At 37.8% G+C, this 27222-nt stretch overlaps 2 protein-coding genes across 10 annotated transcripts in view; both read right to left on the reverse strand.

The window, feature by feature from the left end:
- The window catches only part of LOC139967319 (transcription termination factor 2-like), a 69136-nt gene extending 60411 nt beyond the window's left edge, over positions 1-8725 (reverse strand). The window contains exon 1 of the mRNA XM_071970984.1: positions 8143-8725. The gene's annotated coding sequence lies outside the window, so the exon portion shown is untranslated. The remainder of the gene's footprint in view (positions 1-8142) is intronic.
- Positions 8726-11378: 2653 nt separating this feature from the next.
- LOC139967322 (actin-binding LIM protein 2-like) overlaps positions 11379-27222 on the reverse strand; it is a 158177-nt gene continuing 142333 nt past the window's right edge. For 6 of the 9 annotated variants that reach the window (XM_071970994.1, XM_071970996.1, XM_071970989.1 and 3 more), the window contains 8 exons: positions 26642-26674; positions 24175-24230; positions 23605-23677; positions 22601-22737; positions 20618-20665; positions 18955-19026; positions 16339-16490; positions 11379-14956 (listed from right to left, as the gene is read on the reverse strand). In XM_071970994.1, the coding sequence (XP_071827095.1) occupies positions 16377-16490; positions 18955-19026; positions 20618-20665; positions 22601-22737; positions 23605-23677; positions 24175-24230; positions 26642-26674 (533 nt within the window). In that variant the 3' untranslated portion in view covers positions 11379-14956; positions 16339-16376. The remainder of the gene's footprint in view (positions 14957-16338; positions 16491-18954; positions 19027-20617; positions 20666-22600; positions 22738-23604; positions 23678-24174; positions 24231-26641; positions 26675-27222) is intronic. The other 3 variants (XM_071970990.1, XM_071970995.1, XM_071970993.1) reach the window with 3 other exon arrangements.

The following is a 27222-nucleotide window of genomic DNA, read 5'->3' on the forward strand; positions in this document are numbered from 1 at the left end:
AGTCTGGAGGGCTACGGTTGTGCATTGATTATCGTAGGCTGAATTTGGTCACGGTAAAAGATTCATTTCCACTGCCAAGAATCGACGAGTCGCTGGAGGCCATGGGGGGAAGTCAGTTTTTCAGCTCGCTGGATTTATCTCATGGCTATTTTCAGATTGCAATGGACCCCGATTCCATACCATACACAGCTTTCAGAGTTCCATGGGGCCTGTTTGAGTTTGAAAGGATGCCACAAGGACTCTGCAATAGTCCCAGTACATTTCAGAGAGTGATGGAGATAATATTCGGCGATATGAACCTCAGCCAGCTAATTTTATATTTAGACGATATTTTGATTTTCTCTGCTACACTCGAACAACATCTGGACAGACTTCAAACGGTGTTTCAACGGCTGATCCAGCATGGTCTTAAACTGAAAGGTGAGAAATGCAACTTTCTTCAGCGAGAAGTTCAGCACCTAGGTCATGTGGTGAGTGCTGAAGGAGTATCAGTGGATCACGGCAAGGTAGACCGTATTGTGAATTGGCCTATCCCAACCACTTTGACAGAACTTGCTTCTTTCCTAGGGTTGGCATCCTATTATCGGAAGTTTGTACCGGACTTTGCAAAACTTGCAGCACCACTACACAGCCTAAAGAAGACTGACACAACCACAACAGCGGGGAACAAATCTTGCTCAAAACAGTCGCCTCTCAAATGGAACAAGGAGGCTGATGAGGCGTTCCGACAATTGAAGACCCTGCTGTCATCCTCTCCTGTCCTTGCATATCCCCGGTTTGACAGAGAATTTGTTCTTGAAATAGACGCTTCACTGAAGGGATTGGGCTGCTGTCTGCTCCAACGTGATGATGCTGGCCATCTCCACCCAATTGCGTATGCAAGCAGAGGGTTACGTGGTGCCGAGAAAAATTATTCAGATTTTTCAAGCTTTAAATTGGAACTTCTGGGTCTGAAGTGGGCGGTGAGTGACAAGTTCAGGGAGTACTTGATCGGATCTCGTTGTTTGGTCTTGACTGATAACAACCCATTGGCCCACTTAGACAATGCGAAGTTGGGAGCAACAGAACAGAGGTGGGTAGCACAACTTGCTTCATTTAATCTTGATATTCAGTACAGACCAGGCAGACTAAACCGATGCGCTGATGCCTTGAGTAGATGTCCTAGCAACAGTATAGGAGAGGACCAGTTAGTGAATGTTGATACTGCCACATACATTTCTAAAGCTCCTGAACCGTCTTTGGTGGATTTTGACCATTTTGTCACCGAGGTCACTGCATGCAGTGCTTTACCAATAGAGGTGGTAAGGAATCCGCTCCCAGAGGGTAACCCACCGGAGGAAATTACCAGGCCATCGATCTTTCCCTCATTTTCATTCAGTCACTTGGCCGACTTACAGAAGGAAGATGATGCCCTATCAGTAGTTTGGGAGTGTTGGACATCCGACTGGCAACCAGGCGAGGAGTTGCGACAACCATGTACCCCCGAGATCAAGAGTTGGTTACGAGAATTCTCCAAGATTGTTGAACGTCATGGCGTCCTTTACCGTGAAGTCACAGACAAGTGGGCAGGGACCTCTCGACAGTTGCTTGTGCCTATCAGTTTGCGAACAAGATTATTGGAGATGGCTCATGACGACTGTGGACACCAAGGCGTAAACCGTACTTTTGGCATTCTTAAGGCCCGATGTTTCTGGCCTGGCCTTCATAGAGAAGTGCAAATCTATGTGAAGGATTGTTTTACCTGTGCTGCTATCAAGGAGCAAACTCCAAAGGTACGTACTCCCCAGCGACATCTGCTCGCATTCAGACCACAAGAGATGTTGGCAATTGACTTTCTCAAGTTGGACCGTGGCAGAGGTGGCTTCGAGGATGTCCTGGTCATGACGGATGCATTCACTAAGTATGCGCAGGCCGTTCCTTGTCGTAATCAGACCGCCCCTGTAGTTGCAAAGGCCCTCCGAGATCATTGGTTTAGTCATTATGGTACACCCTTACGGATACATTCTGACAGAGGCAGGAATTTTGAGAGTGGATTGATCCGAGAGATTTGCAAGTTGTATGGTATAGAAAAAACCCGCACCACTCCCTATTATCCTCAAGGCAATGGCCAAACTGAACGTTTCAACCGGACCTTGTGTGGAATGGTACGATCCCTCGAGCCTGAACATCGACACAAGTGGCCAGAATTACTTAACCATCTGGTGTTCCTATATAACTGTACCCCTCATAGCGTCACCGGGTTCTCCCCTTACCGACTCCTCTTTGGACGTGAGCCATATACTCCGATAGACCAACTTCTGGGAAACACTAAAGAAGACTGGGATGAAGAGTTTGTCGCAACCCAGGCAGATGCTTTACGGAAGGTTCATCGGGTTGCTCAGGAGCGGATGGAAGCTGCACTACAAGCCAGCAAGGAGAGACATGACCTCCAACAGCTGAGCCCTCACATACTTGTTGGTAGCACAGTTCTCCTCAAGAAATGTGCTCACGAAGGCCGACATAAACTAGAAGACAAATACAACAGGGAGCCATTTATTGTAGTTGGTGTAAACGAAGGCCTTGATGTTTACAGTATCAGACCATTATTAGGTGGAGCAGTGCGCACAGTAAACCGGCGTTTGCTCATCCTAGATCCCCGCCAACCCTTTCCATACTTGCCAGGTGAGGACGGTCAGGACATCCTGGAGGATGTAGTTGCTGAGGAGGGTGACCTGGAGCCTGACGATTGGGGAGACGATGACGTCGATGACGATATGGATAGACATACACTCATTCCATACTGGATGTTCCACGAGCCAAGGAGGGAAGAAACCATACCCCAAGAAGATCCACCTTGTCAAAGTATTCGTAGATCAGCACGTACTACTAAGGGTCAACACAGCAATCCGACTCATCTCCCTCGATCTTCAATTCCAGATCCATAGTGACATGGCTGTTTTATAATTGATATAGTGTTGTGGTGTTGTATTTAGATTAGTTCTGTGAACTAATATTACTCTTTTCTTTTAAGTTTGTATTTCTCAGTGTATCCAGTGTTGTTTGATCAGGTAGACGTCACCTGACTGGTTAATAGCATATATTATTTTTAACTGTTCCGTATGCCTTAGATTAACGTCCATCGGGGCGAGGACTTTAATCGCGGGGAAATTTGTAATAAAGTAGAAATTCATCCTGCTACTTTAATGTTTGTAAGTGTGGGCACAATAATTGGCCTTACATGTGACTCTCACATGCCCAGGACATACTGCCTATTCATATTTTGAATATTCATGATGTCAAGTGAGTGTACAGTATCTCACTGCCATGCACCCATGTGGGCACTTCACTCTTTGTTGTTGTCCAAGCAATATGCCAGTTGCAGCTGTGCAAAAGTATTTCGAATTGAGCCTTTTGTGAAGATTCAATGGTGGTAAAGCTGGTGCTACCTGGTGAGTTTACCATTAAAAATTATGTATTGTATTGTTTAAAACTAAGTTGTTGTTTAAAATGTTGTTTTAAGTCATTTTTCTGTATAAGTTATAGATCGAAATTTACTTAGGGTCTATGGCTTCACTGTGTTAGGCTGCCTATTGAATTAGCGTAGCTAGGGTCCAATTTCAAGAGAAATTGCAGTGTTCACAATTGCATACATTTTACTTATCTGATTCTAACCAATTATGTAGAATTGGATGGGATATTTGTGGTAGCCAGGTATACAGAGAGAGTTAATTTAATGTATGGCTGCATGTAGGAGGACATGTAGATTAAATGTGTCTTTGAAGAATGTATTTTGTTCAAATCTTGGTTTATATTATATAAGGTTAATACTCCCTACATTGAAGTGATGTTGAATTAGTATGGAATTCCCTTTTACAATTATGAGTTGAAGGAATTATCATTACTTTGTGTAGATTTGTTTCAAGATGCTGTTATATAAAAGATGATTTTAATTCATAAGTTTTATACTAAGTTTGGTATACATGTGTTAGTGTGTTGTTCTAGTCACATGGTTGAAGAGGGGGCTATTGTAGTTAGAGATGTGGCCCATGTGCTCACCTAGAACAAAGGATTCCTGGCTAGGCCACAGTCTGACACACTGTAGGTGCTATGTTTTCAGCTTAGGCTACAGCCTAACGCTATGTAGGTGTTATGGACCCAACTTAGGTTATGGCCTAACACAGTAATACTATAGGGTCAGCTTGGGCTAGCAGCCTAACACACCATGGCTATGTGGGCCTATATGGTTTGATTTGTTGTAATTGATCTACATGTATGATAGTATGCTTAATTGTTTATATACAACTTGTTTTATTGTTTTAACCTTCATTATTCTTTATATCTCTATTATGTTTATCTTGTGTAATTGTACTCTATATGTTATAATCTCATAGGACAACCAGGTCCCACATGACTTAGGTGGTGTGACACACTACATTGTCTAACAGGTACTTAGGGGTCTTGCCGCAGTTTGCTTTAGTGTTAGCTTTAGGTATTTTATGTGTTTACATTACTCTTTCTAATAGACTCCGGGTCGTGTAGTAGATTGTGCGACGTGACGCACTGAGGATGTCCTTGGGTTAACAGAGTTGCTGTAAACTTATTCATTTGGGTCTGGTGAGTAATGAGTTGAATAGGGTGCAGTTGTCAGGCGCATTCCGTGTCTCACCAGGTCTTGTTTTATGATCATTCTTTATTGTTAATATTTCTTGTAATATTCGTGATACCTTTTCATGTGCTGAGTTAAGATGTGTAGTTGTATAAAGGATTTATAAAGCTGATATTTTATAGACAAAGCATGGGTTTGAGTCTGAGGTTTACAAATTGTAGTTAATGTCAGTGACATACTTGTTCAGTCGTTTCCATTTATTATATCTATTCCGTGCGTAACATGAGTTATGGCTTTCGGTGCCTTTTTGGTAAAGCGCCATTGTTGTTTATGATTACATATTGTTATTTACAGTGTCCTTGAGTTACGTAACTATTTGTCATGGAAATGTACTCATTCTTATGCAAAGTGTTTATTATTAATTTAAAAGTATTTTGTTAAATAGTTTTGTTAATGACCACTCTCTCTGGTTGAGGTCACTTTGGTGAATCTCAGATCTACCTCCAATTACCTTGGGCATTCGTGTATATTTAACTGTATTCAAATTCCAGATGTTTTGTCATTGTGTGTAGATTCCTTTGAAGTTATAGTTTCAAATTACATCAACATTTCGGTGCTTGTTTCACTCTTGTTAGTTCTGTGCTACATGTGTGATAACTTTAACGCAGTTGTGCATTGCTTCTTCAAACAATGAGACATTGAGTCTGGGTTTCGTGGTAGTCTGCATACAGTGAACATTTTGTATTATCATTATTATTATCATTATCATGTTATCTCATATTCTGTTTGTTATTTGCTCTATTTTACAGAGGCTGTTCTTTTCTTATACTGTCATTGCTTTTGACCTTGGCGTGCTAAAAGGTCAAGGAATTAAGGAAGACAACTTAAACCAAGATATCTTCATTTGTACTGTCATCATTTGTTTGGTGTGGCCTGCGCAACGCTCCCCTTCCTCCCTGGGCTGGTTCCCTTTCAATATTAATATAAGAATTTTTAAAGCGCTTTTATCCAGTTAAAAAAAAAATGCTCAGAAGCGCTGCAGGAGCAAAGTACCCAAAATGAACACAACAGTTATCAAACAAATCGATACGCATTCATTAATAAGAACGTCTTGAGTTCTTTCTGGAAAGTTGACACATGCTGGATTGTTTTCAGATGTAAGGGGAGACTGTTCCAGACCTGTGGAGCTGATCTAGCAAAGCAACTTTCCCCAAAGGAACATTCAATCAACGTTCAATCTCCATATTGAAATGCCAAACACAACACAACAATGGAAGTTGAGAGCAAAAGTAGACACAGGGGCTGAGGGGAACTTTTTACCATTACTAACATTTAGACAGATGTTCCCAGAAAGGTTAGATGACAAGGGTAACCTTCTGTCTGGTGTCACAAAACCTAGTCAGACATGAATATCAGCATACAGCAGTACTACAATTCCGCACTAAGGCACTGTACCTGCACTGTCCTATGTCGACAACTCAAAATCTTTGAACATTCACTGAAGGGAGAGAAGGCTTGGTATAAGCCGGTGTTCATCCATGATCATCATCACACTGATGGGGTTTCAATGAGCTTCATAACCCTTCAAAAATACTAAAACCAAACTCAACTATTACAGTTATAACTAATGAAAGTCTCAGGGTATAATCAGGGTCCTTATATCCTTATATCTACTTATATCACAAACTGATATCTCTTAATGTTTAGTGTTCGTTAGTTGCCAGTGACAGCTAATAACATTGTCAGTTGATTCCCAATTATGTAAACCAGAAGACTATGTCCTCCCACTCATTGATATCATCATATGAGTTCCACTACATACAGTCAACTACTATAACGATTTACGTCAATTATGGCAACTGCGTATAAATGATGCCCTACCACTGATAAAACCCATTCAAATGTATACAACGTCCAAATTGCATTGTGTCTGTACACAGTCTATAGGTGCAGAATACTGTGTGATACAGTACACAAAGTAGGTAATATTGAACCAACAATACATACTACATTAAAAATTGGACCAGTGGCTGTTAAAGGCCTAGCCTGGGCTATATTCTGGTGAGCCTCTAACCTGGGGTGATGGCAAAATCTCAATAAACCAATGTATACAGGACAGAATACAGAAAACATTATAGGTGGCTACCTTTATTTCACAAATTTCTTTTCCCAGAGAGAGAAATTGTTTTGCTGCTCATGAATAATTAATTGGTCTAACTTTCAAAAGATGCATTACTCATTATGCTAATCTTGTAATGCGTCATTATGTTTGGGAAGTAAAGCTGCTAGCTGCCAGAAGTTTACTTGTGAGACTGATTTGATAACCTTTTACCCTTCAATTTAAGTCTTTAGTAGTATTTTTACTACCATAAAAATCACACATGTAGACTAAGGCAGTTTCTGTTACTCTCGGCATCCCATACTTTCCGCTGATCACTTTCCACACACAAATATCTGGGGCGGAAATAACTGTTATTTTTCACTTGTAAGCATGTACATTGTAAGTTCTTCTTCAATTTTAGGAAACCAAATCCAAGATGATAAAAATAATCTGGGATAGTATTTGAGAAAGTCCCAAATTCCCAATTAACTTAAAATGTCCCATGACTTCTTCAGTGCCACCTCAATTTTATTAGGCCTAACATGTTATTAGGCCTAGTCAACATCAGTTTATCCCTGCCATAATAATGATTCAAATCAAGCAACTCAAAAAAAGGTTATACAATTATAGGCAACCTAACGTTAGGCTATTTAGGGTACTAATTATTTAGAATCGGTACCACGTTGGAACTCTTCCCCTTTAATTCATTCCAGCGAATCAATCACGCGACACACCTATTCACTGACTTTATTTTATTGATTTGGGATTATACATATTACATGTTATTCTGCTGATTCAACGTAAGCTTTCCCATTCATATGGTACAGATTCTAAAGTTAGGCCCTATTTTGCTAGGTGTACAAGATGCACCACAAACCAGTCTTAGCTAGGTTAGGCCTGACTGAGGCCGAGCTTATTACTTCGAATTTTAGAGTTAGAACTTACTGCACATAGCCTAGGCAGTAAGTTAGTAACAGGTACAAGTAACATGCTGAGTAGGCCTATCACTATAGTTTCCAGTAGTAAGAATCAGTTACGTATGGGGTGCCTAGCATAATTTGTGACAGTGGTCCATTTATATTCATTCACAACCCAATGTTCTCAAAAGGAGTGACTAACAAAGAAATACTACGTAATTTCTCTAAGGAGATTCTGGTCCGCAGAGCAATTGTCTCAGTACCGCACAAACATTTTAGGTGTCGAACTGGTTGCCATGTAGCTTAGCCTATGTCACATTGCAATGTAAGGTTAACGTTATGTCTCACTGAGTTACGCTACGGCTAGGCTACTTTCGTGAATCTCGCACGGTATTGCGAACAACTTGTGCCTAAATTCCAGACCCCGAAAGGCCAATATATCGTGATTTTAGCAAACTGCTTTCGTCCCACTACTTCAAGCGAAATACTTCAATAATGTATAAGAAATATTAGTGCGAGTTTACATCAAGTAGTCATACCGAATCTCGAACTTACTGGTATAGTTTGTATAGTATCGTTGATGCAGTAGTATTATCAAAGATAATTATCTTTGGTATTATAGGCCTATAACAATATTATAGTATTATAGGCCTATAACAATATTTATGATTACAATTGGGTAACGGTATATTTTGCTCCTCGTGTTAAATTAATCACACGTGACAATATAACGATCACACCTGCATAACAGTATAGTTTTTCCCCCTTTAAACATTACAGGGGACAATATTAAAGATTTCAATATTATATTTTCCCTGTAAACATTGTCGACAATGTTTATGAATACAGCTGTGTAACGGTATATTTTGTCCCCATGCATGTATCATAGCAGGGGACAAATATTTACGATTACACCAGTGTACGTGTATATTTGTTCCCGATAAACATCATTACAGAGAACAATATTTATGAATACAGCCGTGTCATGGTATATTTTGTCCTCCTGGATATATCATAACAGGGGGACAATATTTACGATTACACATTTGTACCTGTATATGTTCCTTATAACAATCATTATAGTGGACAATATTTACGATTACACCTGCATGACAGTATATTCCCCCCCCCCCCCCCCCCGGTAAACGTTACTTACAGGTGGACAATATTTTCGATTACACCTGTGTAACGTTAAACACTATAACTCCCTGTAAACATCCTTACATGTGATAATATTTACGATTACACCGGTGTAACAGTATATTTTGTCCCCGTTTAGAAATTGTCTGACGGGACGAAATTTGATAAGGAAACACTGACTGGGCCGGACTAAATAATCTTTTGATTTTTCGTTTTTCTTAGATGTGCAATGATATACCATATGATACTTGATATAGTTTAATTTTTTTTGTATCTGTGACTTATTTTCTTACCTTTATCCATTGGGTATAGAACATGTTCATAAAAACTCTGAATGCCCGGGATGCCATCTGACAGGACGGAATGACATAGTTAGAAGTTTATCTCGGCGAGCGGACAATAATTCCTGGTGAACAAACTTGACTGTGACCTGAAAAATCAAACTAGTATATTTTGTCTGCACATAGGCGTACGAGGCGGGGGGGGGGGGGGGGCAGGGGGAGCAGACTGCCCCCCAAATTTCCAGAGGACAAGAAATTCGGGCAAAAGTCCTGAAAAATTCGGGCAGCCTAAGAGGAGAAAAAAAAAATCTCCTCTTAGGCTGCCCGAATTTTTCAGGACTTTTGCCCGAATTTCTTGTCCTCTGGAAATATATATATATATATATATATATATATATATAAATATGCAGTAGCTTGCCTGAATCTTTTTCAAATTTTTGCCCGACAATTCCATGAGTTTCTTTATTTAGCATCATGATGCCCGAATATTCTGTGTAACACCACCGTAAGCGCTTTTTGCACGATCAATTTTTTTTCTAACTAGTCAATTGTATACCTGGACCAAGGGCGGCGGAACCGGGGGGGGGGGCAGGTTAAAAATGTGCCTTTTTTCTACATAAAAATTGAGGTGCCTCAAGTTAGCAAGAGGCCAGGGAACCAGAATGAACACTCGGGAAGGGCCGTTTCCGGCCATCTGAGGGGTTTGTAAAACCAAAAATTTTCTTGTACGCTCCGCGCCAACCGATGGTGGCGCTCCGCTCAGATAGTCGTGCATTCAACTTTGCAAATCCTGGCTAAGCCCGTGACTTTTAATGAATTTCTGTGGGTCAAACTTAAAGCTATTTCGAATGGGAAAAATTTGTTAAGATATTAACAAGAAAAAAACTCTAATTCGGAAGATTCCTACATTAGCAACTAGTATGATCTCACCTCATTTTGTCTCAAAAGAAAACTTGTTCCTTGTTTCCCAATTTGCGCATTGGATATTGCAGTGCCAGTATGCATAGGGGGGGGGGGGGGGGGCGTTGATGGAGTGATGTGTATACACAAATAAGATGAAACAATAAGAGTTATAAAGGGTACTAAATATCAGGCTGCATCAGTCCAATCGAATTTCTGCAAAGTGCCCTTTGATGTCGGTGCCCCCCCCCCCCCAGATTAAAAGTGCTTCCGCAGCACTTGACCTGGACATCCCAACATGAGTGTATATAAGAAACATTTTCTTTTTCATGGATGATGGGGGGGGGGGTGCCTACAAGCCTAGAAGTACAGGTTTATCATATTCTGTTATATTTTATACTTTTTTGTGAGACAAATTGCAGTCTCACCCGACACAGTGACATTATCCCGCCTACGTGTCGTTGAACAATGTATGTTTTTCTGGAGGAAGCTGAGTACTGTGTTAAAATAATAAATAAGGTAACTAAATAGGAGCTTAAAAAATATACTGTCCCATTTTTCCCCTTCAGAGTGATGTTACAATTTTTTCTTCTTCTAATTTACCAAATTTTTGGGGAAGTGTAAATTTCTAAAACGTGAGATTATAAAATAAAGAATGTTTAGATGCAACTTGCAAGGCCTCAGAAGTGCCGTTTCCGGCAACCTGAGAGGCATTGTGTGCCAAAAATTTTCTTGTACACTACGCGCCAACCGATGGTGGCGCTCCGCTTAGATAGTGTCACGGGAACTTTCGGGCACAAAAAGTTCTGCCCCCCAAACTGAAATGGTCCCGTACGCCTACGTGTCTGCACCGACATATCTTCCTGGTAAACATTATTTAAAAGAGGACAATATTCACAATTACCCCGATGTAACAGTATATTTTGTCCGCTGTAGAAAATGTCCAGCCGGACGATATTTGCTAAGGAAATATTGACTATTATTCTTGGAAATTAGATATGCGACTCATCTTCAATGACCCAAGAGCAACCCTCCTCCTTTATGAAAATACTTTAGTTCCCTAACTTAACCTGTTGGGGTAAGACAGCTCCTCACCTTTGAAGTTCTGTACACGCCACTGCTGTGGTGTGACCTCTGGTTACATGGTACCAACGGTAATTGTGGCTTCTGAACCTATAAGTAAGGAAATGGTGGACAGAGTCTATTGCCACGAATTTTACTTATTTGGATAGCTCCATTGGATGAGCACACTGCTTGTATTCCTGAAGTTATTGGTTTAAATCCAGTTGTAGCTACTGATGTTTCTTCTTTCAACATTTATGATATTACCATATGCAGCACATACAGGTGTACCTGGATTAACCCACAGTATGTTTTGCTTCAAGACCTCAAGTTACAAAGACATAAATAATGCTATAATAATAATAATAATAACAACAGAAGGACATGAATAATATGGGGTTCATCTCTCTCTTGCTGAGGTTTATTTCGTCTCTTTACAGTGCAAGGGCAGTTTACATTAGTAATAAAGCAGTGTGTAGATTTCCATTAGCAATGAAGCTTACACTTAAAACAATAGTCGTTAAATAATTTATTTAAAATCGATTCATGAAGACAAAGAAAATCATGATCTCATGGACCTAATTTGTGAAATGAACAATAAATTATAACTATCGTTTCAAAGTGTTTACTGGGAAAAGATTTTTTTGACATAAAGTAGACACTTCACTATATAGCATAAGTTACTTTCTCTAACTGGCTACAAAAAAAAACTCAGTTCGAATATTTAAAAAAATTATCATTCCAAAAAGGCTTTAAAATATTTCAGGATGACCTATATAGCATTTGTTAAAGTGTAAGGAATAAAACCAATTTTATCGATTACACTAAATCGCGTTTTTCTAAAACTTTGGGGAAGAGACCATGCACTTACTTACTAAGTGAATTGGAAAATGCCAAAATTCAGTAAAGGGACTCAGTGAACATATTTTGGAAAAGTCTGGTACATGAATGCATCGTCATATCAAACTGAATAAAGTGTACTATTGATGGGTTGTTACATACTAAACTATTCATAGTGTGCCTAATTCCAGCAAAAGAACAAAAGAACACACTTCCTTAAAATGCACGACAACATTTGTTATGGGGGGGGGGGGGCCTTACTTAAACTGCAGATATTTATGGTTTTGCATATACACGAAAAACAGCAAACAGTTAATTATTTGCAGTAATTATTCAAGCCTCAGTGGGTTCCATATTGTTAATAACTTGATACAGCTACAAGCTGACTAGACTTGGCAAATCAGTACTTTGACAGACTTGTATTAAAGAAATGCCAGTCAATCCAGGTTAGCTGTGTCAATATCACATTGGCACAGTCTCTTGCATAACTGTTAAGTCACTTCCTTCAAGTGAGTCATAAGCTACTTGGTCAACTGACTTCTTTCACTAGCTTTGCTGGTGGTTATCTTAGGTGATCAGCATCCATGTGAGGTGCTATGATTGACAATAAGACATAAATCTAGATACAGGCTACGGAGACATCTGCCTCATGTGCAGCTGGACAATATTATAACAGGTAAGGAGGACAGGTTTAGGCTACCATACGCTGTAAGACACAGTAAACAGTTGTTGTAGAGAATGGTTCGAGTCTCTGGATGTCTAGTACTTGTCCAGAACTTGACTGCTACAAGACTGCACTACCAAACTAGTCACACACTTCATGCCATGTTAAAAAGGATGATTTCTTCAAAGAGTTCACTGAAAAATAGAACCATACTTACAAGGGGCCCTCAATGTTTGCATGAAACAAAAACCTGTCCCACCATATAAACACAACCCCCATCCAATGTTTGATAATAACTAAAGAATAAATGAAAACAAAGCAAATAAAAAGATAACTGTTAATTAGATACTAACATATGAAGATATTAGTCAAAGCAGATCTCAGCATGTACACATTGCCACATCGACAAACAAATTGAGACTGTATATATATATATATATGTGAATGCTTTCCATAGTATTCGGTACAATAATGATAAGTTGTTCACCGGTGCTAACGTTACAGAGTGGTGATAATTAACATGGGCAGTAGTAGTAGTAGTATATCGGTATTGTGTATAACTGTGACAAGAAGAAAGTAGTCTTGTATACAATGGTAGTTTCTCCTCACAATTAAAGTTCCTATATTTGAAAGTGTGAAATATATAAATTCTTTGCATTATAATACAACTTGTATTTAGCACTTGTTCACCAACGTCAGTGATCGTTTCCAAACTCTGCAAGATTACAGATTCGGAAAAGCTTTTTACAGAGGGAGGAAAACTTCCAGCTAGAAGACATCATTTTATGTCTTTTATAAAAAAGTCAAATGAACACCAAAAAGCCCTCGCACATGATTATTTTCAGCAGCACATCTACATTTTCGTTGCAATCTGTATATCAATTATAATAATGTATTGCACACATCTTATAATAATGTGTTGCACACATAGAAATGGTATAGATTTGTCATAACGAGCATTCAATCAGAATGCCAGTTCCTTTTCTTTTAATTAAAATACTGCAGTCATACAAGCTGAGCCATGTTGTTGTTGTTGACATAGTGTTATTAAAGTCTGTCTAATTTTTTTTATAATTTTTTTTCTTTGTTTTGTTGCTTTGTTCCACTGCTTTTCAAGAACATAAGCTGTAATATTTTCTACATAATATCTATTAATTTCATACGTAATTTTTTTTTATAGCTTAATCCACGTTTTGCGGAAGAATATTTGTCAGATAAAAAATAAATAGGATTTACCTCAATATTTTGTCCAAACACAAAATTTAAAATCAAGCAGTCTTTTTTCATTAATTTTTTACAATGAACCAAGAAAAAAAGAAAACAAAAGAATTAGAAAACAATTAAAGATGGAAAGAAAAAAAAACAAAGAGCAAAAACTCAAAGATAATTACAGAATTAAGAGACACATGCATGCAGTTGTTAATTTAGCATTTATATAATTTTTTTGTTTTGATTTTAAATATAACATTTCTTGCTAATATTATCCTAAGCTGACATTTCCAAGGCCTATGGCTCGTCATGATAGTAATTTGCTGCTGATTAAACCCTATAAAGGAGGCTCCATACAACTAACTGGTCTGTACAGGTCTAGCACAATATTCTGAATATATACAAGTCTTTTGTACACAATAATAAAATACAACAACAGATCTGCCATTACACACCATCAATTTAAATAGCTTTGTAAAAATTACAAGGACAGCCATGTACAAAAGAATTTTCTACCTTCGTCTTCACCTGAAAGGGGGAGGGGGCTGGGAGGAGTAGGTTTTTGAAGGGGGGCTAGCAGAAATCTCTGGTGAAGGTTTACCTTGCTATTGAATCATTGTAGACAGGAATTGCTACTCTGGATAAAGATATTAATCACAGGATGTCTACTGAATTTGTCTACTTCATCAACATGTGATAAGCATATAAGCAAAGCAAAGCAAAGAGAAGTCTCAATTTTTTTTAGAGAGATCAACAAGCATACTAATTAAATTACTATGTGCAAAAAATAGTTTTGTGCACTTTACGTAGAGAAAATGGGGTGCATGGTCACATACGGTGAGATACAGTAAAAATTTGAGCCAGAGTCTAGTCATTGGCAAGCCCCAATCAACTACTGAAGTTGTTTAATAATAAGTATCTCAACCATCTCATATCAATGAATATGACACTGAGAATATTCATGACCCTGCTGCATGTTATGATTAAAAGTCACTATATCTAGAAATGGCGAGCACACACCCAGACGTGGTTAACTAATTTTAAACGGTATTCATTCATTTGTCAAACTGAAACCTTCTGGTGGATGGTGCTGCAGACATCACATTGTTTTTATATCACTGTCGTCATTTATCGTCATCCTCATCGTCGGCATCATCATAGTGGCAAGACTAGCGCCCTCTAAAGGAAGACCTACTCTGAGATCCATCCGCAGGTTTGCTATCCTCCTTCCGTTGTTGAAAGCATAACACACCGCAGCTATTAAGGAGAAACAGAGAGGCTGCATTTCACTTGAGATGGCACAGCAGACTTGTGGAGGATAAAAGTATCAGTGTTCTCATGAAAGTGGAAAGCCCTTGCAGCAGCTTTGGGTACTTAGTGTGAGATGAGTATCTTAGTAGATTTTATTAAAGGATTGGTTCAGTTGTCATACATATTTATGTTATATGAAAGAGGACAATAAAAGAAACACAATGGTGAAAAAACTGTTCAAATATCTTTTTCGGTTAAAGAGATATTCAAGTGTTAAGTTTTATCAGATTGTGTAGAAACTGCTGAAATCTGACTAGCTGTGATGTCACATCCTCACATTCCTGAAAAGTCTTTGTTTTTTTCTCTAAATATTTTGTGAGATTTCATGACTTTCAACCAAAATATATGTCAGGAGAGCTCATATTTGTCAAAGGAAGTATTTAAGATTAAACATCTGAAGAATTTTTGATTATATTATTTTCAAATGTGATAAAAAATGTAAATAATTTTTAAAGAAATATATTCACAAATGTTAAGGAAGTGAGGATGTGACGTCACACCCTAACAGTTAGTCTTTCTACACCAGTCGTTTTCAAAGAAATTTTGATATCTTCAAAGTGTCATATGTCCTTAACAGAGCATGCTATCATGGTAGTTTCTTCACTGTTCTTTTTGTCTTTTTGTGCTCTTTCATACAAGATAGACATGTCAGACACCTGAACCAATCCTTGAACTAGAACAAGATTTCGGGCAGGCTCTTTTCTACCAGTATTTTGCATACAGAATCATCCTGAAAATTCTGCTTAGAATTGTAATACAAATCTAATACGAATAATTCAACAGATGATCTGTACATGTCAAGATATGTTATTAATAAGACATAAATACAGGACTCAACAGAGATCCAACAGCAAGTATTTACCGATCATTTTATTGTTTGGTGTGAAATGAGGGACTGACCTATTTATCTCTCTGTTTTATTCTCCGACGATTACAAGTTACAAAACCACCACAGGATATATTTACCGTAACATGAGATATATCGGTTCCTATCCAACATGCTGCACTATTATGACCATCTCACACACTGATGTCCTTCTTGCAAACTGCCTTCCTCATTATATCCCGCTCAATCAATAACCTCTTCTGATACATCCTGAATTACCCTGCTCTCAAACAGTATCTCCTTCATTCCCACCCTTCCCATCCCATGACTACCAATTCTCCATCCTTACTACACCCATAAAGTCCATCTCCCCACAAATCACCAACACCCCCCTTCCCCTATCTCACATCTGTCTGCCATGATCGTACATCCTGCTTCCCATGCAGTTTCATTCCCCTCTCTCTATAATTGTATCTCTATGGTTGTACATGGTCATACTCACTTGTGAACAGAACACGAGCTAGTTGCAAATAAGCAGTGTCAGAACAGTAAGGCTCTCTTCTTGAGGGTGACCTGCTTCCATCTCGGTAAATGAAGAAACTGGTCATGGTTCATCCCAAAAGCCCTGTAGAAGTCATGATCTGACAGGTGTAACTGAAACAAAAGAAAATTAAAATACATTAACATAATCTACATTCAGCTGCTCTTTAACTGCTCTGTTTATTAATCTAGCATTCAGCACTGCATTAATAATTCATGCCCTTCCATAAGAAGAGATGACATTTTTTATGTGTTCAAGGTTTTTTTTATGAGCTCGTTGATCCGGTCCCAATGAGATTGCAGTGGACAGGCTAACTCCTCCTGCAATGAAGCCAAAGTCAGCACATCCCTCCAAGATATGAAGACAAAAACAGTGCAACACTCAGTTTTATTGACAAACACGATAATCTTAACTGAGGATTAGCTTTGTCGATCATTGTTTATCATAGTTTTAGCCATGGATTAGTTTGTCAAAAGTTTTCCAGGTACTTTAAGCAGGTTATTGACCTCAATCCGATTTAAAGAAATTGAGGATGATCAAAATAAGACAATGCTTTTGGAGAGGAAAAACTGCAAGATGTGTAACATGGGTCTGACCATTTATGCCTGTTGTCTTGATAAGATGTCACCACAAGATGTGTAAAATGGGTTTGACCATTTGTGCCTACATGTTGCCTTGCTAAGATGTCACCACAAGATTTGTAAAATGGGTTTGACCATTTGTGCCTACATGTTGTCTTGATAAGATGTCACAACAAGATGTGTAAAATGGGTTTGACCATTTGTGCCTACATGTTGCCTTGCTAAGATGTCACCACAAAATGTCTAAAATGGGTTTGACAATTTGTGCCTACATGTTGTCTTGATAAGATGTCACCACAAGATGTGTAAAATGGTTCTGACCATTTGTGCCTACATGTTATCTTGATAAGATGTCACCACAAGATGTCTAAAATGGGTTTGACCATGTTGTCTTGATAAGATGTCACCCCAAGATGTCTAAAATGGGTTTGACAATTTGTGCCTACATGTTGTCTTGATAAGATGTCACCACAAGATGTGTAAAATGGTTCTGACCATTTGTGCCTACATGTTGTCTTGATAAGATGTCACCACAAGATGTGTAAAATGGTTCTGACCATTTGTGCCTACATGTTGCCTTGCTAAGATGTCACCACAAGATGTCTAAAATGGGTTTGACAATTTGTGCCTTCATGTTGTCTTGATAAGGTGTCACCACAAGATGTGTAAAATGGGTTTGACCATTTGTGCCTTCATGATGTCTTAATGAGATGTCAGATGTGTAAAATGGGTTTGACCATTTGTGCCTACATGTTGTCTTGATAAGATGTCACCGCAAGATGTCTAAAATGGGTTTGACCATGTTGCCTTGATAAGATGTCACCACAAGATGTCTAAAATGGGTTTGACCATTTGTGCCTTCATGATGTCTTGATGAGATGTCAGATGTGTAAAATGGGTTTGACCATTTGTGCCTACATGTTGTCTTGATAAGATGTCACCACAAGATGTGTAAAATGGGTCTGACAGTTTGTGCCTATATGTTGTATTGATAAGATGTCCCCACAAGATGTGTTAAATGGGTTTGACCATTTGTGCCTACATGTTGTCTTGATAAGATTTCACCACAAGATGTGTAAAATGGGTCTGACCATTTGTGCCTACATGTTGCCTTGCTAAGATGTCACCACAAAATGTCTAAAATGGGTTTGACAATTTGTGCCTACATGTTGTCTGATAAGATGTCACCACAAGATGTGTAAAATGGTTCTGACCATTTGTGCCTACATGTTGTCTTGATAAGAATGTCACCACAAGATGTCTAAAATGGGTTTGACCATGTTGTCTTGATAAGATGTCACCACAAGATGTCTAAAATGGGTTTGACCATTTGTGCCTTCATGATGTCTTGATGAGATGTCAGATGTGTAAAATGGGTTTGACCATTTGTGCTTACATGTTGTCTTGATAAGATGTCCCCACAAGATGTGTGAAATGGGTTTGACCATTTGTGCCTACATGTTGTCTTGATAAGATGTCACCACAAGATGTGTAAGATGGGTCTGACCATCTGTGCCTGTTGTCTTGATAAGATGTCACCACAAGATGTGTAAAACGGGTCTGACCATTTGTGCCAACATGTTCTCTTGATAAGATGTCCCCACAAGATGTGTAAAATGGGTTTGACCATTTGTGCCTGTTGTCTGGATCTATATTTGAAGTTGATACTCATCTCTTAGAGGGCACACTCCACTTAGAGAGTATTAATGAAATGAAGAGATGGTTTGAGGGTGGTTGTCAACTTTAATATATATAAGTTCTCTACCTTTTTAAAACTGATAAAAAATAACTTTTGTCTGGAGTCATCCTTTAACATTTCATCACAGCCATAGAGATTCAATAGTCCTTCTGTTTCACATCTGAACAGATCATTGACTATCCAATCAAGCCATATCACAGTTATGAAAATTCTAACTGATAATTTAAGAGAGAAGAACACGACTGTAAAAGTTTGACAATTTTAGTGGTCTTTCCATCTGAGCTATGCTGAACTCACCTCTAAGTTATCTCTGGAGACGTCTTTAGGGAGTCTGTAATTGGTTGTTATCAACAGCTCGAGAGGATAAATCTAGAAACGGGAAGAGAAGTGTCCGAGATAAAAAACAAATCATCAACAGAATATATCAATATGGTGGGAGGCCAGTTCTCACACCAGGATATTAAGTAGAAAGAAAGGGTTGAAGTTTTACTTACAATAGTCTTACAGATAACCAATCATTCACTCAGCCTTAAGTTTATCACGTGGTTAATTTCAAGCCGAAGACATTATTGTAAAGAATCCAGTGAGGAAGTCAGAAGTGAAGGTGTCAAGAGTGGGAGTGCCTGGGGTGAGTGTCTAGGCATGAGAGCCTTTGGGAGTGATAGAACCAGGGGTGGTGCCAGGTTGTCAGGGATCAAGATGTTAAAAATGAGGGTGCTAGGAGAGTGTAAACTGAGAGTTTTCCAGGATGGAGTTCAAGGGGTCACTTTTGTTGTTTCTATCAAATTTAATGGAGACATACTTGTAATTTCATGTTGATGCCATATTAGGGTAATTAGCTCAACAAGCATTTTGCTAATTAGGAAGACATCAAACGAGGTACCAGATATCACACTCTTCCTGTCAAAAACCTCAAACCTGTCTATAAGATCACTTGGATCCTGATAATTCTTTAGGATGTAAGAAAATGTTCCCTTTTCAACTTGTATTGCAAGTTTTATATTTAAAAGCCTTAAAAAAAATTAAAACTTTTAAAAGTTACAGCAAAGCTCAATAATTCTATAATTTCTAATGCTAATGATGTTTCAGATGATTTAATTATTTTATAACTTTATTTAAACGATGACCTTAGACAAAATTTTAGTCTTTTCATTGCACAGTGACACAAACAGTGCCATATTTTAGTGCTAGTAACGTTTCTTCAGCTATTCCAGTATTGAAGATATTCATCTTTAAATCTCTGGAATGATCCTTTAAGGCTAAATTGAGATGGCTCCTCAGTGCAGACCTTGACTGAACTGATAATATTAATTCAATGTTTCATAAATTCTAATGAAACAACTAAAATATGTTCTCTTTTAACTTCTCATAAGCAACAGAGCAACATTGGAAGACATTTAACACCATTTGTCGATCACAAATTGTAAAGAATTGTGAAGACTTATCAATTCGAGCCATGAAAGTCTGCTTTTTCAATTGAGGTACAGACCTAATGGTCTGTGTGTAAGACTAAAGCAGTCCTGACAGCCTAAGATGTTTAGAGGGATATTATTCAAAACTTAAAAGTGGTACAGAAATTCAATCTGGGCAGATGGCAGTGTTTCGTATAACACTGTCTACAACATATGAAAATTAATTTGTGCCGTAAGTCACCCTAAACATTAAGTGGAAATATGTTAAGGTACTACATAAAAAGATAGAGTAACCAAGGGTGGAGAGGAAGGAGAAAATTGGGAGGGGGGGGGGAGGTGGCACACAAACTGTAAAATGAATATGTATGAGGTTGCATCAACATCTGATGAATAAATTAACAAATCAATTTATCATGCAACGTTCAAATGTTAACACCTTGACATCATTATCTGGAAGAACAAGATTTTTCACACACCGCTGTATAAATCCTGTGATCATAATTAAAGGTTAAAAAGGGTTAAAATGCTAACAAGAGAACAGAACCTACCATTGGTGTATCAGAGGATCGGGATGGAGATGAAGATGCAGGATGCTTCTGGTTACCGTGGCAACAGGGTAAGAAGAGGGAATGAAGATACATACAGTCATTTTGTTAGTGTACATACAGACAGGTAGGATGTTATCATTAATGTTAGATTGTCAGTCATTCACATAAATAGACACTGTCTCCTCCAAGGTGCATGACTTACGTCAACTTCATTCTGATTCGTTTTAGAAAGTTTTATTGAAAACTATATCCGGAATACCACAATTTGTGAAAATGCCCATGTTTGGCTGACATTCTGGATTAAGTCTCTCAGAATGTTCCAAATCATTGTCTTTAAAGCTCAATCATGTTAGTTCATATCCGTGTATTGTAAACACAACAATCTAACATTGACAAAAAACAATTAGATTACTTCTAGTTTTACTAATATCAGCTCAATTGTCATTATTAACCTCACAAATATAAATTCATTTTTTTTTAACAGGTTAGGGCTTTGACTGTCAAATTACATTTTTCATTTTTCATCATTCTAGTTTTCCACATGCTAACTTTTTAATCACACTCGATGGTTGCAACACATATAAAACTTAAAATAGTAGTTATGACAGATCCTGCTTTTTATATTACAAGTTATGGAGTATGGAAATAGACTCTTGACTCTGTTAAACATATATACACCTCATGAGGGCCCAATTCCCACCTCACTTTCTTTCCCCTGTCTTATGGAAACCATAATCATGCCAATATTTTGAGAGCAAATTCATGATGTTTGTTATAAAATGCATCAGGACTGATGTTTGCTACTGTCATTAATTTTATTGAGCCTATCTCCCTGGTTCTGATTCCCTCTCTCTAGTGTATAACAATACAAACAGAAACTATGAGTAGTTACAAGGCCATTGAACCTACATAAAAGATTTGCGAGAGGTTTAAAACCCATATGGACCGCTCACAGAAGGAAGTTTTTTTTCTCTTTTTTTGAGAATTTGCATTTGAATTTGTTACTGGTGGTGGTTTAACATCTTTCCGAGGTGCACACTACGATGATATTTGATACTTTGCTACAGCGTCTGGGTGAGAACTGTTTGTCATATCAAATAAAGAGGGTGGACTTTACATGGATAGATTCCTAAATAATAGTAACGGCTAGATATCTATAAGGAGACTCGGATTCAGAGGATAACAAACGCAAAAAACCTGCGAGGACGTGATTCCTTTCTTCTCAGAAACAGCATTTTTTACATCACTACAATAGTAAAAGCCAATTTGACAGGAGTTCTGGTTGTCACTTATGATTTGTACAGGTATGATAATTTCATCAAGTAACTTTGTGGCATGTCCTCAGATCAATCAGTCGCTAATGGTGATCAAAATTAAAACTTGGAACTGTGCGGACATGGCACGTAACCACGAGAACGGCTTCAAAGTGATGGAGTTGACTGCGATTAGTGCAAACAGAACAGTGCATGCATGCGTGTACGTACGTATGTAATCTCTGCAAAACTTAACATGCTCAATCAAAATCAGAATAAATAGGAATGTCAGTTCAACTCTGCCTCTCTTAAAATTCCTGTTTTTCTCTTTTGGATCATTTCTATCGTTACATTGATAATGTTGAGAGAACTAAAAAATTTGATAAATGTATTTTGAATATTATTCAACCCACAAAACTTCAACATTCCTGGCTTACTTTTAACCCCCCATCTCTTTCTCTTCCCCCACTCCCCCCCCCCATTACAGGGAAGAACCTAAAATTTTGATTTTGATCACTTCATTCAAGAACAAATAGCTGACATGATCCTCCAGTATCTCTTCTATCATCATTCAGTTGAGTACGTACTGTGAGAGTTCCAAAATTCTGTCACGTTGCCGGGCGTGCACTTCTCGTGCACTTTTCTCACCTCGCTGCATAAATTGACTTACTTGTAATCTCTTAATGTTCTGCTCTCTTATCTTAGCCGCTCTTAACCTCTCGGCCATTACCTTGTGCTCCATTGAGGGCAGCGATCGTCCCTTGGAGATTCTCAAGTTGCGCAGCTGCTGCTCGGTCATCTTGGCGAGGCCCGGAGACATTTCCCCGCTGCTGTCGTAACCGTTGGAGATGTATCCTTCGGATAGACCTTAAGAGTCAACGATACGGTTAAAGAACATTAATTAAGAACGAGATGACATCGGTCTGTGCCCGATCGTTATGGAGACGCAAAATCTAAACATTCATGATAACAAATATAAAATGCTAGAATAAGAGAACGACCCAACACATAGAAAAGTAACTTCACTTTATTTGTCTTGCTGACACACCAGTATTAAAGATAAAGTTTTGAAAGTTTTCACTTATTTGAGAGGGTATTTGAGGAGATATCCAAGAAAATTGAAAGCCATAGTTTAAAAGCTGAAATGAGCACATAGCTAAAACAAATTATGTATTCATGTGCTTTTCCTAAACCTATATGTCTCTTGACTTTCGATTTAGTGTTCAAAGGAAGTACCAAAATATAATCTTCATCCATTCATGCCATTTTCCCTTTGTTTTCCCATGAGTGAGATTTGTGTTGCATCGTTATCAAACGTTCTAAATGATAGGAACTGTAGAAGACTAAATCATCTTTGAAAGAAACAAAACATTGAAACTAACTTAATGGTCTGTGTATTAGACTACAATCCATTCAACTTAAATTGCTCAGCCATTTAAAGCATCATTCCTCAAAAATATAAAAAAATAAACATGTTCTAGAAATACAAGCAGGGCTGATAGCAGTGTATTGTCCACAACATATTTAAAGTAATTTAGTGCCTAATGTTATCCTTTAACAGTCAACAACTTCAATTGTAATTATATATCCGCTCATCGACCGTGGCACACACAAACCTCTATTGATTTATGGAGGAAGCTTAAAAACCACACAGCTGAATTTAACCGATGACTTTATATAATAATTTTGTATGGTTGGTTTATTCACGCAACATCACGAGACCACCAGACTCACCTTCGTGATCGCTCATATTGCCGGGGCTGTACCTTGACGACATAGGGAGTGACCCCGTCTTCTTGTATATTTCCTTCAAAGATAAGAAATTGAACGCATGAGGAGGTTTTTCCACTGGTTTGCAGGTTTTATGATCAAGAGTCACTGGCAAGAATTATCCACTTAGAAACCATAGACTTCTGGAAAATCTTTTTTTTATGGCCCTGACTACCGTGTAGGTTAAAAGATTTTCAGCTTTATGCCAGACTTAATTGCCGATAGTACGGTCCTGCTTCTTGTATCTCCGTCTTTACAGTGAAGTGTTTATTTTAGTTCTTCTCACGATAGCTACGGCTCAGAAATAAGTGGTTTCAAGATTACCCAGAAAATCTATAACCTTTGGAGGGAATACTGCTATGATGTATATATAGTTAAACAGGGCAAAAAGAAGAACTTTATGTACCAGCTGGCAAACAGACTGAAATGAAAATGGGGTACAGAATTGGGTAGATGAAATATTAGCTTCTAGAAGGGTCTAAAAGGACGATTAAGGGGTTCAAATTTAATTTAAAAAAAGAAAGAATAACTTACTGCAGTTGTGTATCTCGATGAAGGTGGAAGTGTGGATCCCCTAAGTCCAAGGTAATCTACAGAAAAATTAAAAACAAAAATATGGAAATAAAAGTTAGAGTAATAATGTTCGCACTTTCTCTCAAAACGAAATGACAGCTGTTTTTCAAGCCATAAAGTTTGTATCCCTTCAAAAATCAGAAGTAATTTGTAACAAAAATATAGAAATAAAAGTTAAGAGTAATGCTTTTGCCTTGTCTCTAAACAACAAAAACACAACTGCATGTTTTTCAAACTATAAAGTTGAAGATTTTATCCCTTCAAAACCAGGATTAATTTGTCTCTATTTCTTTGGTATTTATCATTCCTTAATAACAATATATGTTTATTAAATATTTATTCATCCATCAAGGCACCAGTCCATTCATTCACTGTTAACCACTAAAGGTAATCCATTAAGAGTAGTAGATGATCCACTTGGGTTAAACAAAAGAAAGTAATTAATGCATTGACAAATCTACGTTAATAAAGGTATCAAAAGGAATGTGAGAGGAAATCAACTGAAAATGTAGCAAACATCTTTTACATCAGCAACTTGAACATTTCAGTCAGTTCATGCTGTACATTCATATTGCCATGGTTACAGTAGTAAACAAACCTGCATTAACACTACTCAAATGCAGAGAAAGAAAGATCTTGATTTTGGCCTTTATATTATCTGCATGCAGTGGTAGGTGCAATCTAGCTTTCCTTCGCACAATAAATTAAAACAAATGTTATTATATCCACAGTAACATGACATTTTAAAGATCGCAAGCATCAGGTTTATGAAAGCCTTTTTATGTGTATTTCAACAGTAAGATAGATGATCAATGACATAGGTTTGAGGGGCAACAAATGGAATCCAAAACAAATTGTACTTCAAATTATATTTAGGTGTAGTTTAAAATCTGCTGTACTGACTTTGAACACATATCGTTCCATTACAGGCTCAGTAAGTACAAAGCTCAATTTACATATTAAATGAAGAGCAGTCATGGTTAGGATGCAATCGTCAACAAGGAATAAAAATTATTAATCATAACAATAATAATAATATGTATGCAAGCAACATGGGTGTAATAAGTGGTGATCATGCCTCTTGTAAATATGATAATTCATAGCTGCTCTGCATATAATATATCTATAGGTACAAGTATTTATTGACACACCTACAAATAGTTTCTTTGTCCGAATTTTAACATTTTTAAGGTTGTATTGAACAACTGCAAATATATTATGATTTATATGTATTATTTATATTTGTACATTTTTTGTTCTTTTCTTCCAGGGAGTCTCCTACTTTGTTAAGTCTTTTTAAGACTTTATAGGAGACTTCCTTTCCCATTGTACACAATTGGCGATAAGACAAATAAATAAATGATATTAGAATTATTAAGGGAATGGTACCTCGCCAAAACTACCGAGAAACGTTTAATGGTCAGTATAAGTTGGATCTTGAATTAGACTGTAGGCTAGAAACTAACAACAAAGACAGTGCTGCACTGAACTTCAAGTGAAAATAAGAGCTGCTAATTTTACCCACTTGTTTATAAATCTCCCTCCCTCCCTCCTCCCAGAAATGAGAATAAAAGAAACAAAATATTAGCAGAACGGGTGTGATTCAAAATAGTCTATAGGATGCTGGAATACAAACTGAGAGTGAAAGGCATTGTGGGAAATGATAACCATGCATCATTAAAGTACACATCAACGGTCTGAGAATCTGACTACATTATTGCAGCAGTCTTTTATCAGACATCTTTGTATAGGGTAGCCATGCAGTCAATACAAGATGGATGGGTGCAGCTTGGTTGATTCCAAGATTCAGTAGAACTGAGTATCTTGATGGTTGATGGAGTGCACTGTAACGTGTCTCTTCATCAACTTAATCTTGGTGTTTCCTTTCAAATTCAAATAAGTCTTAGTTATAAATTAGTCAAGAACAAGATAACAACAACTAGGTGTGTAAGGAGTTATTAACACACTCCATCCTGCATAATCCTGCATAATATTACAATCATTGCAAATATATTAGTAACAACATACATGCTACAATACATTTCACACTTCATGAAGTCTATCCATGGATACATATTTCCATCCTATCACAGCCCTACCCTTGCCTTGCCACTGCCCTGCCTCTGTCCCCCCAGCCTATCCCTGCCTCTAATTCCACCACCCTACTCCTGCCTCTGTCTCCCTACCCCTACCCTTGCCTCTGTTTTCACCACCCTACCCCTTGCCTCTGTGTTCACCACCCTACCCCTGCCTCTGTCTCTCTACCCCTACCTTGCCTCTGTCTCACCAACAAACCCCTCAGATCATCATGCATATCTTCTTAGATCTCAAGTCAATACTGTACACACTCCAAAGCTGTTAGTCTGGCATGCATAATATCACTCAGTGTCTGTATTTGTAAGTTTGTTAGTTTGTCTGTGGTACCTACCATGTGGATAGGAATACCTTGTATAAAGGGCACCTGTGTAATATAGCAATATATATGACTGAAAACAATATTTTCAAAGTATTTATATCACTTCTCAAAGATATACAATTACTGTCACATCCAGTTTATATTTTGTTCCTAGCATATTATATCCACCCAATTCATAGCTTAATTCATGCAGTGCTATATAATAATAATCTTATCAGCTGGATAGTCACAGAACCCTTTGAAACAGTCCCATTTGAGCCGTGCAACCACGTATAACCTATAACCATATATAGCTTAGAATATTCATCAGTTTTTGCCCCTTCCTAGACAACTGCAGTTTCATTGCCTGTACCTTACAGGAATATATTACATATATAGTAATAACATTAATGTGGCATAAAAAAGTGCATGACAAAGCTGGAAAGGTTTTATAACCAGCCTAGAAACTATAATTGTTTATCTTTTGTAAGACATGGACATATCAAGCATGTCAACTGTTATTCCAGTAATGCACCAAAAGTGAACATTTTTGTTGGAGAATTTAATTACATCCATATTAGGACATGTTTTTAGACAATTTTATGTTATGCATG

This window comes from Apostichopus japonicus, chromosome 5 (assembly GCF_037975245.1).
Source record: "Apostichopus japonicus isolate 1M-3 chromosome 5, ASM3797524v1, whole genome shotgun sequence".
NCBI classification, from domain to species: Eukaryota; Metazoa; Echinodermata; class Holothuroidea; order Aspidochirotida; family Stichopodidae; genus Apostichopus; species Apostichopus japonicus.